At 42.2% G+C, this 17,067-nt stretch overlaps 1 protein-coding gene across 1 annotated transcript in view; it reads left to right on the top strand.

The window, feature by feature from the left end:
• LOC129693306 (A disintegrin and metalloproteinase with thrombospondin motifs 12-like) overlaps positions 1-17,067 on the top strand; it is a 548,000-nt gene that overhangs the window by 396,264 nt on the left and 134,669 nt on the right. The window contains exons 15-16 of the mRNA XM_055632162.1: positions 10,237-10,481; positions 14,096-14,237. Of these exons, the coding sequence (XP_055488137.1) occupies positions 10,237-10,481; positions 14,096-14,237 (387 nt within the window). The remainder of the gene's footprint in view (positions 1-10,236; positions 10,482-14,095; positions 14,238-17,067) is intronic.

Below are 17,067 nucleotides of genomic sequence, written 5' to 3'. Positions count from 1 at the left end.
TCCTGCTATTTTGATAGACAGAACAGCTGACAGTAACTAGACTAAACTTGATTCTTGCAGAATAATTTTAAGTTCGCAAAATTTACTAAAGCAAAAAAATAATTTGCTACTACTATTAAAAGCAGAAATGCAGAAAATCTTTTGACTTCTTCATTCTTATTCATGTAAATCATCAGCTAGCTAACTGAAAGTGTTAACTCTTTGAACACATGACACTTGAGCAAATATATACATGAATGAATTTTTATATCAATCTGTCTGAAATGATAGTGAATCAAAATCTTTTTTTTCCCCCGAGGGAGCTTAGATCAACTATTGTATCCTGTTGCTAACTCATCTACTAATCATTGTCCATTGAATCAAAGAATTATAAGGCAATCATGCCAAATGCTGAAATCAATACTCTTCAGCCCATCAGTTCTGCCGTCTTCATTAACCTGGTCATTTCGGATATTTTATGGATCTGAAACTCCCATAAAAAATTACCCTATACTCTGCACACATCTCCAATCATCTTTCCATGCTTTTGCCTCTGAGCTCATACACCTCATTCTTTGTTTTGTCTTTGTTTTTGAGTCCCGCAGGAGACGTGGCACTCTGGTTGCTTAATGCTCCTCAGTATCCACTTCTATTTAAGTGCACATTATACAGTTCAGCTTCCGACTTCTTTCCCAGTGTATTTAGAGTCATAGAGTATAAATAGTGTGGAAACAGGCCCTTTGGCCCAACTTTCTCACACTGGCCAACATGTCTCAGCTACACTAGTCCCACCTGCCTGCGTTTTGTCCTAATCCCTCCAAACCTGACCTATACATGTTCCATTTCTAATCTCTTCTCTGTTCAACCATCAGGTTTTATTTTGTCATTTATCTTTAGTTTCTTTTCATTCAAAGCTATTCAAATCCAAAAGCCCTTCAAAGCTGACCAGGATTTATCTTGCTCTAAGCATTATAACCTTTTCCCCTATATTTGTACACATGATTGTAATCATGTATAGTCTTTCTGCAGACTAGATAGCACACAACAAAAGCTTGTCACTGTATTTCGGTACACGTGATAATAATAATGAACTAAACTAAACTAAACTGAATATACACATTTGGCTAGACATGGGTAGTTTAGTCAATATGGTTTTGTGCGTGGGAGATCCAGTTTTTTGACGAAGTAACCAAGAAGGTTGACTTGGTTAACCCACAAGGGCTGTAGATAAAATTTATATGACAATAGACAATAGGTGCAGGAGTAGGCCATTCGGCCCTTCGAGCCTGCACTGCCATTTAATGTGATCATGGCTGATCATCTCCAATCATTACGCCGTTCCTGCCTTCTCCCCATATCTCCTGACTCCGCTATCTTTAGGAGCCTTATCTAGCTCTCTCTTAAAAGTATCCAGAAAACCGGTTTCCACCGCCCTCTGAGGCAGAGAATTCCACAGACTCACAACTCTCTATGAGAAATATTGTTTCCTCATCTCTGTTCTATAATAATGATAATAATAATAATAATAAATTTTATTTGCGGGCGCCTTTCAAAGTCTCAAGGACACCTTACAGAAATTAACAGGAGTAAAAAAACATATAGTCGGAGTAAAACAAATAATAAGGACATCACCAATACACAAATTAAAGACAGAAATCGCTCCAAAGACAAATAATCAAAAACACAATGTGAAGAGAGAGCAGTGGCAGCTAAACCGCGCCAGCGTCCACTCTCCCTTCCGACAACCATCATGGACACAAACTAACATATTCACTTACACACAAAAAATCATCCCCCCACAATGGTTACCACTGTGGGGGAAGGCACAATGTCCTGTCCCCATCCCCAGTTCTCCCAAAGTCAGGCCTATTGAGGCCTCCACTATTGCCTCTACGGAGGCCCAATGTTCCTGGCCGTTCTGGCCGGGTGCTGTTGCCCCGGCGTCGGGAGAGCCCTTTCAGCGGCTGGGCCACCTGGAACGGCCGCTTCCTAACTGGAGACCGCGGCTTCCGAAGCCGACAAGGCCGCGCTGGTTTGGCGCTCCCAGGCTCCCGATGTTAAAGTCAGCGCCGCCCGCTCCGCTCCGCAGACCCGCAGCCCGGAGGTGTTGATCTCGGCGGTCACAGCTCACCGGAGCTGCAGCGCGTCAATCCAGCGCGGCGACCCAGGCAAGGCATCGCCCGCTGCGCTCCGCGATAGCGCTCCAGCACTGTGCTGCCACCGAAGCCGAGGTGCTGGGTGTTCCCTGCCAGGAAACGGCGCTCCACGCCCGCTGGTAGGCCACGAGGACGGGTCAACGGGGCAGCCCGGAGAAAAAGCTGCCTCACCGACCAGGTAGGGACCTAGAAATATTGTTACCCCCAACCCCCCCACATTAAAAAGTCTATCTCTCCCACAAACAAAGCACAGGACTCACTAAAATTACAAAAAAAAGTGAATTAAACGGACGGCTGCTGGTTAGCAGCCATTCCCCAAGATGGCTCCTCCTCCTCCGAACGCTTACCCCTTATTCTTAAACTGTGGCCCCTGGTTCTGGACTCTCCCAAAATCGGGAACATGTTTCCTGCCTCTAGCATGTCCCAACCCTCAATAATGTTATATGTTTCAATAAGATCCACTCTCATTCTTCTAAATTCCAGAATTTAGCCCAGCCCAGCCACTCCATTCTCTCAGCATATGACAGTCCCGATGCCCCGGGAATTAACCTTGTTAACCTGCACTCCCTCAATAGCAAGAATGTCCTTCCTCAAATTAGGGGACCAAAACTGCACACTATACTCCAGGTGTGGTCTCACTAGGGCCCTATACAACTGCAGAAGGACTTCTTTGCTCCTATACTCAACTCCTCTTGTTATAAAGGCCAAAATGCCATTCGGTTTCTTCACTGCCTGTTGTACCTGCATGCTTACTTTCATTGACTGATGAACAAGGACCCCCAGATCCCGTTGTACTTCCTCCTTTCCCAACTTGACACCATTTAAATAGTAATCTGACTACATCATTTAGATAGTAATTTTTAGTCCATTTAGATGGACTTCAGCAAGGCCTTTTGTTAAGGTTCCACATGGTTGGCTGCGCTGGAAGTTTGGTTTGCATGGGATCCAGGGAGAGCTATCAAACTGGGTACAGCATTGACTTAATATAACAGAGCAGAGAGTGGTGGTGGAAGGGCGTTTAACGGATTAGAGGTCTAGTGGTGTGCCTCAGGTATCGGTAGGAAGGAACTTCAGATGCTGCTTTAAAACAAAGATAGGCACTAAAATCTGGAGTAATTCTATGGGACAGGCAGCATCTCTGGAGAGCAGGAATGGGTGACATTTTGAGTGGAGACCCTTCTTCAGACTGAAACATCACCCATTGCTTCTCTCCAGGGATGCTGCCTGTCTCGCTATGTTCAGCTTTTTTGTGTCTATCCTCAGTGATCGGTGCACAGCCTACTGCTGTTTGCCTTTATATCAACAATTTGGATGGGAATATATTAGTAAGTTTGCAGAAAACACTAAAATAGATCTTATAGGGAGTGAAGATGATTATCAAGAATTACAACCGGATCTCAATTAGCTGAGATCCTGTTGGCCTTAGCAGACAGAGAACATGTTCAACAAAACGGTCGCCGAGCCTACGCTTAGTCTTGCCGATATACAGGAGGTCACATCGGGAACCCAGGTTGCAGTCGATGAGGTTAGAGGAGGTGCATGTGGACCTCTGTCTCATCTGTCTCACCTGGAAGGACTGCTGGGGTCCCTGGATGGAGGCGAGAGAGGAAGTTTAGGGACAGGTGTTACTTCTCTTACAGTTGCAGTGGAAGTGCCTGGGGAGGGGGTGATCTGGTTCAGTGAGGGTTCCATCTATGACAGCAGGGGGGATACAATGTTTACTAAAGAATGAGGACATCTCGGGTTTCCTAGAATAAAAAGCCTCATATTGGGAGCAGATGCGGCAAAGGTAGATAAATTGAGAGCGGGGATAGTATCTTTGCAAGAGGCAGAGTGAGAGGAGGTATAGACCAGATAACTGTGGTAATTGGTGACTTTGTAGTAGATGTCAGTCGACTGTGAGTGCCAATGGCTACACCTTTAATTTGAAGAAGGAAGAGGAGTTAAAAGGCAGTTGTTGAGGGCATTCTCTAGCATCTACCATTTTACCAGATTCAAATGGTCACTTTCACCTTTCATTGGTGCATCTCAGGTTATTATAGTTTTACCTGATTGAAATTAAACCAGTTTACTTTTTTTGAGAGTAGGGTGCAGTGTAAACAATTCAACTTTCAGTTTTCCACAAGATTATACTGTCCTTCATAGTATGCTCTAAATGTTCATGTTACATAGAAACATAGAAAATAGGTGCAGGACGAGGCCATTCGGCCCTTTGTGCCAGCACCGCCATTCATTGTGATCATGGCTGATTGTCCCCAATCAATAACCTGTGCCTGCCTTCTCCCCACACCCTTTGATTCCACTAGCCCCTAGAGCTCTATCTAACTCTCTCGTAAATCCATCCAGTGATTTAGCCTCCACTGCCCTCTGTGGCAGGGAATTCCACAAATTGTTTCTCACCTGAGTCTTAAATGGCCTCCCCCTTTATTCTAAGACTGTGGCCCCTGGTTCTGGACTCACCAAACATTGGGACCATTTTTCCTGCATCTAGCTTGTCCAGTCCTTTTAGAATTTTATACTTTTCTATAAGATCCCCCCTCATCTTTCTAACCTCCAGTGAATACAAGCCTTTTCAATCTTTCCTCATATGACAGTCCCGCCATCCCTCGCGAATCTACACTGCCTCAATCACAAGGGTGTCCTTCCTCAAATTAGGCGACTAAAATGTACACAATACTCCAGATGTGCTCTTTCCAGAGCCCTATACATTCTTGTGGTTTTGCATCTTAAATTCATATCATGGGCTTGATATATTCTGCCAGTGTCCCAAGTACCTTCAGTTTAAAATTTCTTCAAAGGTCCTCTCAGTTCCCTCACACATGTGGGCGAGTTATCTTCCACTCCTGCCTTCTATTCTGAAGAGCTACTAACAAGAGCACAGATATTGTTATCTTTCAGTGATTTGACAATATTTATTCCCCCTGTTGAAAATTGAAAGAAGTTTAATAAAATCTATCTCTGCATCCTGTCGCGATCCTTCTAATCTTTGATTGTGCCTTCAAAATGCTCTCCTCATTTGTCGGTTTGGTTTATCAGCTTCACTGATCAAATGATCTTGCAAAAAATCCTACATATTCTTTTCCTGCATATTCTTTTCCTGACTGCCACCCACCCATTGCATTTAATCTCTGATTATTTTTTTTTGTGAAGGTTGTTATTTTTCCATCCCTTGCCTGTGATGCATTTGTCAGCCTTTCCTTCACTGCTTCTTTCCCTGAAAATTAATTCATTGATCTCACTATTATGACATCCTTTTCATGAAGCTTTGCATGTTGCTTCTGAAGATTTATGAGTGGGGGGTCCTAGCAACTGTGCATCATTTTCTTTCACATGCCATTCGTTTCTTTTTACAATTAATTGATTTTTTAAATTTCAATCATCTCATGACATTTTATCCTTCTCTCCATGTCTCTGCACTAACTGCTGCATTCTTTGCCTGTAGGTTAACAACCATAAAGGTCGCTTTTTCAAATGAGGAGTCACAAGGAACTGTTGGAATTTTGAGCAAAAACAATGTGCTGGAGTTTCACAATGGTTAGGCAGCATTTCTGGAGTGAATGGACAGGCGACATTTCAGTTCTGGGCCCATCTTCGAATTGACGGAGAAGGAAAGATACTGCAGATACAGAGAGGTGGGGGCGGGAAAATGTCTGGCAAGTGATAGGTGGATACAGGTGCCAGGAGGAGGGGGTGTGTGTAAATAGCATATGGGTGGAGTAAGTGACAACCTAGATGTGAAAAAAAGATAGAAAGGTTTCAGATAAGGAAAGAAGAGGAGGACAGAATTGTAAAGCTGAAGGGGAGGGATATGGGTGGAAGAGGAGAAAGGGATGGAAGGGGGAGAAAGGGATGTTGTGGGAATCAGGAATGGAGACGAGCATACCGAGGAGGAGAAAGGGACAGGAGGAGAAAGGGTGGCCGATGTAAAGGGAGAGGTTAGGGAAAATATGTGTGCACCGGGACTGGAGGGGCATGGGAGAGAGAAGAGTTTGGAGGGTGTATTACTTGAAATTGTCGAATTCAAACGTTCATAATTTTGGGTTGTACAGTTCCCAAGTATCAAGTACCGTTTTCCCAGTTTACATGTGTCCTTACTCTGGCAATGGATGAGGCCCAGAATAGAAAGGTAACTGTGGGAAGAGAAAGGGGAGTAAAAATAGTTTGCAACCAGGAGATTCAGCAGGGCTTGGCGGTTACCTAGTCTATGCTTGGACTCGGTGATGTAAAGGAAGCCATGCCGGGAACACTCAATGCAGACGAGGTTGGAAGACATGCACGTGAACCTCTATCTTTCCACCACAGTATCACATTGGTCACACTTTGTCATTAGTTCTCCCTGATATCTTTAAACTGTCTTCAGCTCTCAGTCACTCTGTACGGATATATCTAGCCATGGGACTCATACAACAACACAACTCAGACCTCCTTTTATAAGTTTATTGAAACTAAATAACATGATGATTAATATAATATCAAATACAGCAAGTCTTGGCTGACCATGGGAGTCTCCAGGGTGTTATTCCCTATATGGAGGATACCTGTGCGTGACTTTGTTTAACGTAGGGAGACTGTTGCACAGACAGCCATCCTTGACAGATCTGGGTCTGGATCCGGTAGCATGGATCCGGAGGCAAGACAACTGGAAACCCTTTTCTGCTGCAGCCTTCAACAGCCTTCCCAGCCGTTGTGACACTCCACTAAGGTCAGCCATCATCCTTAACCTGTTCTACCGATGAGGTCTTGGTTGGATTGCTCTTTGTCAGAGACCTCCCCCTCGACTTTACCGCCATGGGTGGCCTTGCCAGGAGCATTGCTCCAGACGGCATCGCTCTCAGGATCTTAGGTCCACACAAGCTTCTCCACCATGACAAGGTGACCATCCATGGAGAAGTATACAACAAGTAATGTAACATATTTAACAAGAAACTACAAAAAAGATTTATGTGATAAAATATCACATGTTCATATGTGTGTTCAGTTCTGAGCACTATATTATAGGAAACCTGTTGTCAAGCTGGAAAGGTTACAGAGAATATTTACAAGGATTTGCCAGGACTAGAGGGTATGAGCTATTGGAAGACATTGAGTAGGCTGGGACTATTCCTTGGAGTGCAGGAGGATGAGAGGTAATCTTTTTGAGGTGTATAAAATCATGAAAGGAATAGATCAGGTTGATGCTCTTGCCCAGAGTAGGTAAATCGAGGACAAGTGTTCAAGATGAAGGGTAAAAGATTTAATAGGAATCTGAGGGGTAACTTTTTTCACACAGAGGGTGGTGGGTGTACAGAACAAGCTGCCAGAGGAGGTTGTAGAGGCAGGGACTATCCCAACGTTTAAGAAACAGTTAGACAGGTATATGGATAGGACACGTTTGGGGGGATATGGACCAAACGCAAGCAGGTGGGACTGGTGTACATGTTGGCCGTTGTGGGCAAGTTGGGCCAAAGGGCCTTTTTCCATGTTGTATCACTCTATGACTCTCTAACTAATATTTTACGAAAATAAATGGTACAACTATTATAAACTATCATGCAGCTTTTGACTTCAATGAACTTACATCGCTTTTAACTCTTAACTAACTACATCTTGCTTGCAATTAATAATCTGATTTATAGTTGTAACTCACCCATGTGTTGACCCCATCTTTGCACTATGATCAAATTTGCCATAGTCGCTGCAAAATTGCCTGGGTGTGTCTCAACCCCTACTTCTTATGATGCAAAAGATTGATGCACACCTCTACCTTTGTGATTATCACTTCTTTGTCCAGTTTATCCTTTATGAAATCATAGCCTGAACCTAATCAATGCAATTAACTCCAATTGTCGCCAATTTTCACTCAACACATGATGGAGAATAGCTCTGAATTTATCAGCAACTGGACAATTGATTCTCTTTGCGGACTTCATTGAGGGACCAGATTGTTGTTCACTTTCATTAGTAAATACATGTTCCTGCAACTAGATCTTTGTTTTTAAACGTAGTTTTGGTAAGGTCCAATGGTTTCTCATAGTACGCTGGAAGAACTCTGCTCATTTTTGTGTTGGTCAATCAGGAGTTAAATGCATGTCTCCGTGAAGGTACCAATAGTTCTCAAGTTCCTTTTAAATAGGTGCAGTGAAATAGCACCACCTTTCTCAACACTGTGTTTGGTGCACAAAAGGACACAAAGTGCTGGAGTAAATCAGCTGGTCAGGCTGCATTTCTGGGGAGCATGGATAGGTGACATATCCAGTCCAGCCCCTTCTTCAGACTGTATTAACCAGCATCTGCAGTTCCTTGTTTCTGTACTGTGTTTAGTGATCTTTCATACCCATTATGGAACATTGTGTCTCAGTGCTTCTCAGTGTCCTCTGTCTGTCTCCACCTCCTACTCATTCTCATATTATCACACCTTGAGGCTTTGCATCTTGCACTTGTTTTCTTCCCTGATTCTTCAATTAATGTGAAGAAATGTCTTCCTAATCCCAGATGTGAATGACTGCCTCCTTTATCTTGAAACCAGGATACCTTTCAGCAGCTGTTGTATCATTGAATCCTATGGAACTCAGCAAGAACACTTTTCATTCTTCTGAACTCCAAGTGAAGTCAACTTTATTTGTCACATACACATACAAGATGTGCAGTGAAATGAAAGTGGCAATGCCTGCGGAATGTGCAAAAATAACAGAACAGAATAGAACAGAATCAGTATTTACATGTTAGAAATAAAATTTAAAAAGACACAACACAACAGTAAATTAGTACAGTAAATTAGTCCTTGGTGAGATAAGTTTACAGTCCTGACGGCCTGTGGGAAGAAACTCCGTCTCATCCTCTCTGTTTTCACAGCATGACAGTGGAGGCGTTTGCCTGACCGTAGCAGCTGGAACAGTCCATTGCTGGGGTGGTAGGGGTCCCCCATAATGTTGCTGGCTCTGGATCTGCACCTCCTACTGTATAGGTCTTGCAGGGGGGGAAAGCATTGTTCTCTGCAGAGCCTTCCTGTCCTGGGCAGAGCTGTTCCCAAACCAGATTATGATGTTGCCAGACAATATGCTTTCAACAGCCCCAGAGTAGATGCACTGATGGATCCTCAGAGAGACTCTGAATTTCCTCAGCTGCCTAAGGTGGTAAAGGCGCTGCCTTGCCTTACTCACCAGTGCGGCAGTATGTAAGTCCATGTCAGATCCTCTGTGATGTGGACTCCCAGGTATTTAAAGCAGCTCACCCTATCCTCAGTGGTCGCATTTATCTCCAGTAGCATGTACGTCCTGGGATGTTGTGCCCTCCTAAAGTCCACATTCAGCTCCCTAGTTTTAGTGACATGCAAGAGGAGGCTGTTGTTCTAACACTAGAGTGCCAGATCAGCCACCTCCTCCTGGTAGGCCTCCCCATCGTTATCAGAAATGAGGCCCACCACCACAGTGTCATCAGCAAACTTCATGATGGAGTTAGAGTGGAACCTGGCCACACAGTCATGTGCGTACAGGGAGTACAGTAGGGGGCTAAGGACGCAACCCCGGGCGGGGGGATCCTGTGTTCAGGGTGAGGGGGTTGGATGTAGGCCTCCCCATCTTGACCACCTGGGGCCTGACGGTGAGAAAGTCCAGGACCCAGGCACACAGGGGAGTGTCCATTGCATGTCAATCTCAAGCAATCTCTCCTCATGTGACAACAATGCCTGCAAGGACTCAATCTAGTGAATCTACATTGCATCATCTCCGATGCAGTGATATCCTTCCCGATCTACCCAAAATCTAATAAAGCCTAAGTATGATCATGCAAGAAACCAGATGAACTGTGAAATAAAATAGAAAATGCTGGAGAAGCAGCCCAGGCAAGATCTGTGTGAAAAAAGAAGCAGATGTTTACCAAAACACTAAGAACTGAAACAGTTAGGCAGAGTCTGTAGAAGGAATGAACAAACAACATTTTGGATAGACATAAAATGCTGGAGTAACTCAGCGGGACAGACAGCATCTCAGAATAGAAGGAATGGGTGGCGTTTCGGGTCGAGACCCTTCTTCAGTCAATACCAACATCACTTTGGGTCAGGATCCTTCTTCAGAATGTTTTCTATTCAGATTACCTATCCAGATTTTTCTGTTTCTACTTGCAGGTTATGTAGATGTGGGTCTGATTCCTGAAGGAGCACGTGATATTCGAGTGGAAGAAATAACTGAAGCAGGGAATTTCTTAGCCTTGAGAAGTGAAGATCCAAATAAATATTTTCTCAATGGAGGGTTTATTATTCAGTGGAACGGAGACTACAAAGCAGCGGGAACAACATTTAAATATGAAAGAAATGGCAATCTGGAAAATCTAACTGCTCCAGGACCAACAAAAGAACCTGTTTGGATTCAGGTAACTCTGACTTGAAAACCCTAGAAAATAGTGAAATAGGTAAAAGTGTATTTGGTGTATATTGTAAATGTACTGGGAAATATCCTCGGGTAATGCAAAGGAGTGATTATTTTCTCAATATAATAGAAACTTAATAGTGTGTTCTATTTATGTTGTATTGATGTTCATAAGATTAGCACCAAATATATTTATTCCTTTTATTTTGTATTTAATACACTAAACTATATTGATCAAATTAATTTCAATTCTTTACAGTAAGAGTAATTAAGAAACCTGCTAAGATCTGCTTTGAAAACATAATTTCAATCAGCAGTATATATCAAAAGGTGCATGCAAAATTCTGGCTGGTTTCAAAATTAAAATGTATTGAATGTTTTGAAAAGAAAATCTTGAAGCTACATGATACCTTTCAGAATCCTGATGTCTTTCAATTTATTTGAGAATTAGTTGATGTTGAGGCATAGTTTTTGTTGTTGCTTTGACATGAGTAAATTCCTTCTGAAACATTGAAGTGAAAGTCATAGCATTTTTTCTTGGTGGAAGATAAAAAATATTTTTCAAAATTGTTCAACACCTCAAATTGTTTCCGTGCTGTAAGATTGTATAGACTTTACTGCCAGTTCCAGACCTTAATACAGGCTTTATACTTAAACTGTACATTGTGAGAGTGTTCTGCAGCATTTAACTATTGAAGTTCTGGTCTATGGAGTAGAACATGAAGTTCTATTGAAGAGGACATGACTTCAGAATTAAGGGACAGAAGTTTAGGGGTAATATGAGGGGGAACTTCTTTACGCAGAGAGTGGTGGCGGTGTGGAATGAGCTCCCAGTGGAAGTGGTGGAGGCAGGTTCATTGGTATCATTTAAAAATAAATTGGATAGGCATATGAATGAGAAGGGAATGGAGGGTTATGGTATGAGTGCAGGCAGGTGGGACTAAGGGGAAAAAAAAAATTTGTTCGGCATGGACTTGTAGGGCCGAGATGGCCTGTTTCTGTGCTGTAATTGTTATATGGTTATTATATGGTTATATGGTCAGGAAAAAGGAGGCATGTGTTAGGTGCAGACAACTGGGATCACATATATCCATAGAGGAGTACAGGGGATTGTAGAGCATCTATAAGAGGGATATCAGGAAGGCAAAAAGTGGCCATGAATTGCTCTGGCAAATAAATAATCCAAAGAGATTTTATAAGCATTTTAAGGGAACAGGCGATAGAATAGGGCTCCTCAAAATCCAAAGTGCTCAACTATTCTGGGAGATGGGAATGATCCTAAATGAATATTTCTCCTCTGTTTTTAATCTGGAAAAAGACAAGGGAACTTCGGAAAGCTTTTGGTTATGTTTGGACGATAGTTTAGCAGTTGAGGTGGTGTTGAATGTCCTAAGATGTGTGAAGGTAGATTAATCACCTGGGCCTGATCAGATATAGCCAAGGATACTATAGAAAGTTAGAGAATAATTTGTAGGAGGGCTGGCTGAGATATATGAATCATCAGTAGACATGGGTAAGGTGCCTCCATTTAAGAAGATCTGAGAATAATAACTGGAAACTCTTGACCAGTAAGCATAACACCTTTGGTAGAAATATTTCTGATGAAGATTCTGAGGAATAAGCTATACATGCATTTGGATTAGGAATAGTCACCATGGTTTTGTGCTTGGGAGATCATGACTCACTCATTGGATTGAGTATTTTGAAGAAGTGACCAAGAACGTTGATGAGGGCAGTGTTGTGGATATAGTCTATATGGACTTCAGCAACGGTTGGAAAGGTTCCACACGCAAAGCTGCTCCAGAAGGTTAGACACTATGGGATTCAGGGAAAGTTGGCTAACTGGATATATGCTTCATGGTAGGAAGCAAAAGGTGGAAGCCTGTTTCTCAATCTGGAAGCATGTGAGGAGTAATAAGCTGGAGTAATACAGGAAGGCAAGGAGCATGGCTGGAAGCCATGGATAGGTGACCTTTCAGGTTGATATCCTCCTTCAATTGGGGGGGGGGGGGGGGGGGGGGGGGGGGGGGGGGGGGGGGGGGGGGGGGGGGGGAGAGAAAACAGAGAAAAAAGGTGGAGGGCAGTACAAGGCCTGGCAACAGATAGGTGGAAACACATGAGGGAGATGTGTGGACAAAGTCAAGAGATGAAAGGAAAATGTCAGCATGGTGGAGCAGCGGTAGAGTTGCTGCCTTACAGCACCAGAAACCCGAGTTCGATCAAGATTACAGGTGTTGTCTATACGGAGTGACCACGTGGGTTTGCTCCCGGCGTTCTGGTCTCCTCCCATACTCCAAATGCGTACAGGTTTGTAAATTAATTGCCTTTGATAAAAATTATAAATTGTCCCTAATATGCAGGATAGTGCTTGTGTACGGGGATCGCTGGTCGGCATGGACTCGGTGGGCCAAAGGGCCTGTTTCCGCGCTGTATCTCTAAACTACATTAACCAAAGACTAAAGGAGAAAGATGAGGAGTACATTGTGAAGCCAGAGGAAGTGAATTAAGTGGAAGGGGATGAATGAATGGCAAAGGGATCAAGACACTGGGAGAAAAGGATGTGCATCCAAGTGAGGCACTGGGAAGAGAAAGGCGAAAAAGGGATGGATGTGTTGTTACCTAAAATTGGAGAATTTAATGTTCAGTGATCCAAACGAGGTTGAATATCCAATATGAGTTGCTGTTCTTCCAATTAGTGTGTGCCCTCAATGGACAGAAGGGTTGATATGGGAGGTAGACACAAAATGGTGGAGTAACTCAGCGGGCCAGGCAGCATCTCTGGAGAGAAGGAATGGGTGACGTTTCTGGTTGAGACCCTTCTTCAGACCTTCAGATTTATATGGGAATGGGAAGGGGGATCTTCCAAGAAGTGACACATCTCAATTTTGCTAATCCAGATGAACATGAGTAGATCTGAGAGTGCTAATTTCATCCATGGAAATGATTCTAGAGTAGATCCGTATACCAGTCAATGAAGAAAAAAATCCCCTAAAATTGCAGATGATGAAAATCTGAAATAAAATTTGAAAACAATGGAAATGCTCTGTAGGTCAGACAGCATTTGAGTAATAGCATTAAAGTGTCAAGTTGAAGACCCTTAATCAGAATTGAGTACTTGTTTTCTCCCTTACCTAATTCTGATGGCGCATCTTTGACGTGAAGCATTAAAGGGCCTGTCCCACTATACGAGTTTACCCAAGAGTTCTCCCAAGTTTAAAAAAAAATCAAACTCGTGGTAAAGACATAGAATGTAAGTAGCGGGTACGTCGGAGGTCAGGACGTCTCTTAACGACTCGAAAACGCTAAAGGCAGGTACTCGGGAAACGCGGTAAGCTCATGAAGTTTTTTCAGCCCCGAGTACCTACGAACGGCTATTACCATAATTCTCTGAGTTCGAATCGGGAAAACTCGGGAGAACTCTTGAATTACCTCGTACAGTGGGACGGGCCCTTAACTTTGTTTCTCTTTCCAAAGTAGCTGCCTGACCCGCTAAATGTTTCAGCATTTTCTGCTTTTTTCTCATGTACGAAACATGCTCAATGTTACAAAGTGAAAGTTTGATTTTTCATTGGAACCTCTGACTTAACATCCTTCTAACATTGGAATTCCAATATCTAGCTACTGTTTCAAGAGACAAACCCTGGAATCCGATATGAATACACAATCAAGAAAGATACAGAAGAAGAGAATAGAATTGGGCAGCCAGAGTTCTTCTGGAAATACGGAGCTTGGACGGAATGTAGTGCACCATGTGGACAAGGTAAAGTACCATCAAGCTGTTCTCTGATAGGGACCAGAAATATTAATAGGTTGAACACTTATTTGTTATTTTTTTTTTCTCAAAGCTATATTTCCCTTTGGAAACATGACTCCAATTATATCCCCACTTCTTCAATAACCCAATCATTTCTACTTGCATCTCCATGATGCTCACTGTTCACAAGTGCCTGGGTAACGTATATCTGGGAAGGGGATTGTCACTCTGCAAACTAGTCACATGGAGAGAAGTTACACCAGAGATAAATAAACTGCAAATGCTAGAATGTTTTAGTTCTCCTGGGTGCTAACCATATTAACTCCCCTTATCTTAAATTCCCATACCGAACCTTCTATATTTGGTCTCCTCCTCTGTCAGAGTGAGGCCACATACAAACTGGAGTAACAGCACTTCATATTCCACCTGGGTAGCTCACAACCCAATGGTGTGAACATTGAATTCTCTAATTTCAAATAATATACTCCGCCCCTCTCTCTCCCACCCCAGTGCGTAACCCTTTCCCCCAAACCTGGTGCACACCATTTCTCCCACGCTCACCCACCCCACCCCCTGCACCCGTCCCCCCCACCCCCTCCTCTCTCTTCCCCCACCCCCTACTCCCCCCCATCACCTTGTTCCTTTTCCCTCCTTTGTACATCCAGCTAGCATCCCTGAATACCTCATTTCCATTTTATCGCACTTTTTGCACTTCCCCCCCGTCCCCTTCCACCCATTTCCCTCCCTCTGGCTTTACATTTCACTCCTCTCTATTTCATTCCTCTTCTCTCTTTACCTAACATGTTTTTATCTCCTTTGTCACTTAATCCACCCATCTGTCAAATTAACCTCCCTAACCTGCATCTACATCATTTTCCAGAGTCTGTCCCACCCCCGACCTTTCCTCTCCAGCTTTCCTCCCCCTACTACAATCAGTCTGAAGAAGAGTCTCAAACTGAAACATCACCTTCCTCGGATTGTGCCTGACCCACTTTGTTCATCCAGCGCTCTGTATTCAGATACGTAACAGCAGGTTAGGAACTCTTAAGTTCTTAACATCTGCTTGTGAGCATTAACTTCAGTCTACAATGCTACTGACATGCTTAACAATTTCTTCAAAAATACATGTGGATATTCAATTATAGTTTCCTCCATTTTGCATCTAATGTGTGTGAAATTTTGATAATAAAAGACTTGCTGATCCCTGATTCAAGGCGGATCCATTTTTCTGCATAATCACTGTAGCGGCAGATTTTTCAGATCTTTCAGGAAATTAACTCCCTAGCCATGATGAGGTGATGAGATAGAACCGAAGGATAGTATCTCAAATGTATCTTCACGAAGATCAGGCCATAAATCTGGTAGCTCAGCCAGTTCGGTTTCGAGGGCTTCTGCTCGTTTGGGAGCCGAGGCTGAGTTAGCAGCGCTACAATCACTATACATTACAGTCTAAAAAATGTAGGCCAATCTAGTTCAACCTTTAATGTATTTTATTACTTATTATCTGCAGCCCTTTGAGAGATGAAATTCTTCGTCTTACCTTTAGGTTATTAAGAATCAATTGTTTTCAATTATTTACTTCAAATGTAGTAGATTACCAAATAATTCCATCAAATATATTCCTGGAATTCATGCATTTCTATTGAGTGCAAATAAAATAGTGAATGAAATGTTATATTATCACCAAAGCTCATTGGGTCTAAATGAAGGAAATTACATCAGGAATGTGTAAGTACATTGACAGCATAGGGTTTTAGGGACATGGATAAAATATAGAAATCCTTGATACCACCCCACCATTCAGCACAGTTCTGATCTTTAACTCCTATCAGCCTATTTTCCACAAACTTTGATGCTAACATTAATTTCTTATCTTGAAAATCTACCACCATTTGGAAAAACTTGTTCCAGATTTCCACCATTTGCATGAATAGAGATTCTTTTAGTTTTTTTTTCTCAGCATAAATATTATGATGCCCTCTTGTGCTAGATTGCCCCATTGACAAAATTATCTTCTCCCACTCAGTCAAATCACATTAGCAGCATTTCTGGAGACAGATTTTTTTTGCCTGCAAATTTAATTCTCTCTTCATTGGTGATCTCTGTCCTACTGAATATTTACAGCATTTTCTGGTATTTATACATGCAGTATCCACAGTATTTTGCCTCTGAATCATTTCTTATTTTGATTTTTATTTGATTAAGCTTTAATCCGTTTGAACACAAGGGAAGTCAAACCAAGTTTCTTTAACCTGACTAAATGTAATATTTTAAACACGATAATTCAAATAAGACTGTAATATATCACTTCTAATACCAGTACACTTGATTTAAGGCTAAGTATTGTTCCATTGGAGTGAAAAATACTACCATTGAAAATTTATTCTTACACATTTGATTTCCATTTTCTATGATATATAAGCCATCATTCTATTTGATATCTTTCTCACTTTTTGTTATCAATGTTCAAGTGCTTTTTGTGATTTCTGTGCATGGATATTTAATCCATATCCCCTCTGCATGTCCTATATTCATGCCATTAAAATTATATTATGTCTTTTTCAGTAACAAAGTGCATAACTTCTCATTTCCCGACAATGAATGTGTCCATAGATCGTAGTACTCAGATTGTCAAAGTCCCTTTGTAATGTTTAGTTCCCAAGTACATTACTGAAATTGGCAGAATTCAATTAATTATATTAATTTCAGCAGAAAATATTGACACTTAGTTTCAGAGATTTATTTTGTGTTTTATTGATTTGTATTCGTAGCATAGCATTAGAAAGGTAGTAATTTTTCATGATAATATGTCAGTAAAAGCATTGTATATATTAAT

The sequence above is a fragment of the Leucoraja erinacea genome, chromosome 1 (genome assembly GCF_028641065.1).
Source record: "Leucoraja erinacea ecotype New England chromosome 1, Leri_hhj_1, whole genome shotgun sequence".
Lineage (NCBI taxonomy): Eukaryota > Metazoa > Chordata > Chondrichthyes > Rajiformes > Rajidae > Leucoraja > Leucoraja erinaceus.
The sequence above is the reverse complement of the archived record's forward strand: the minus strand, read 5'-3'. Positions and strand labels throughout refer to the sequence as shown.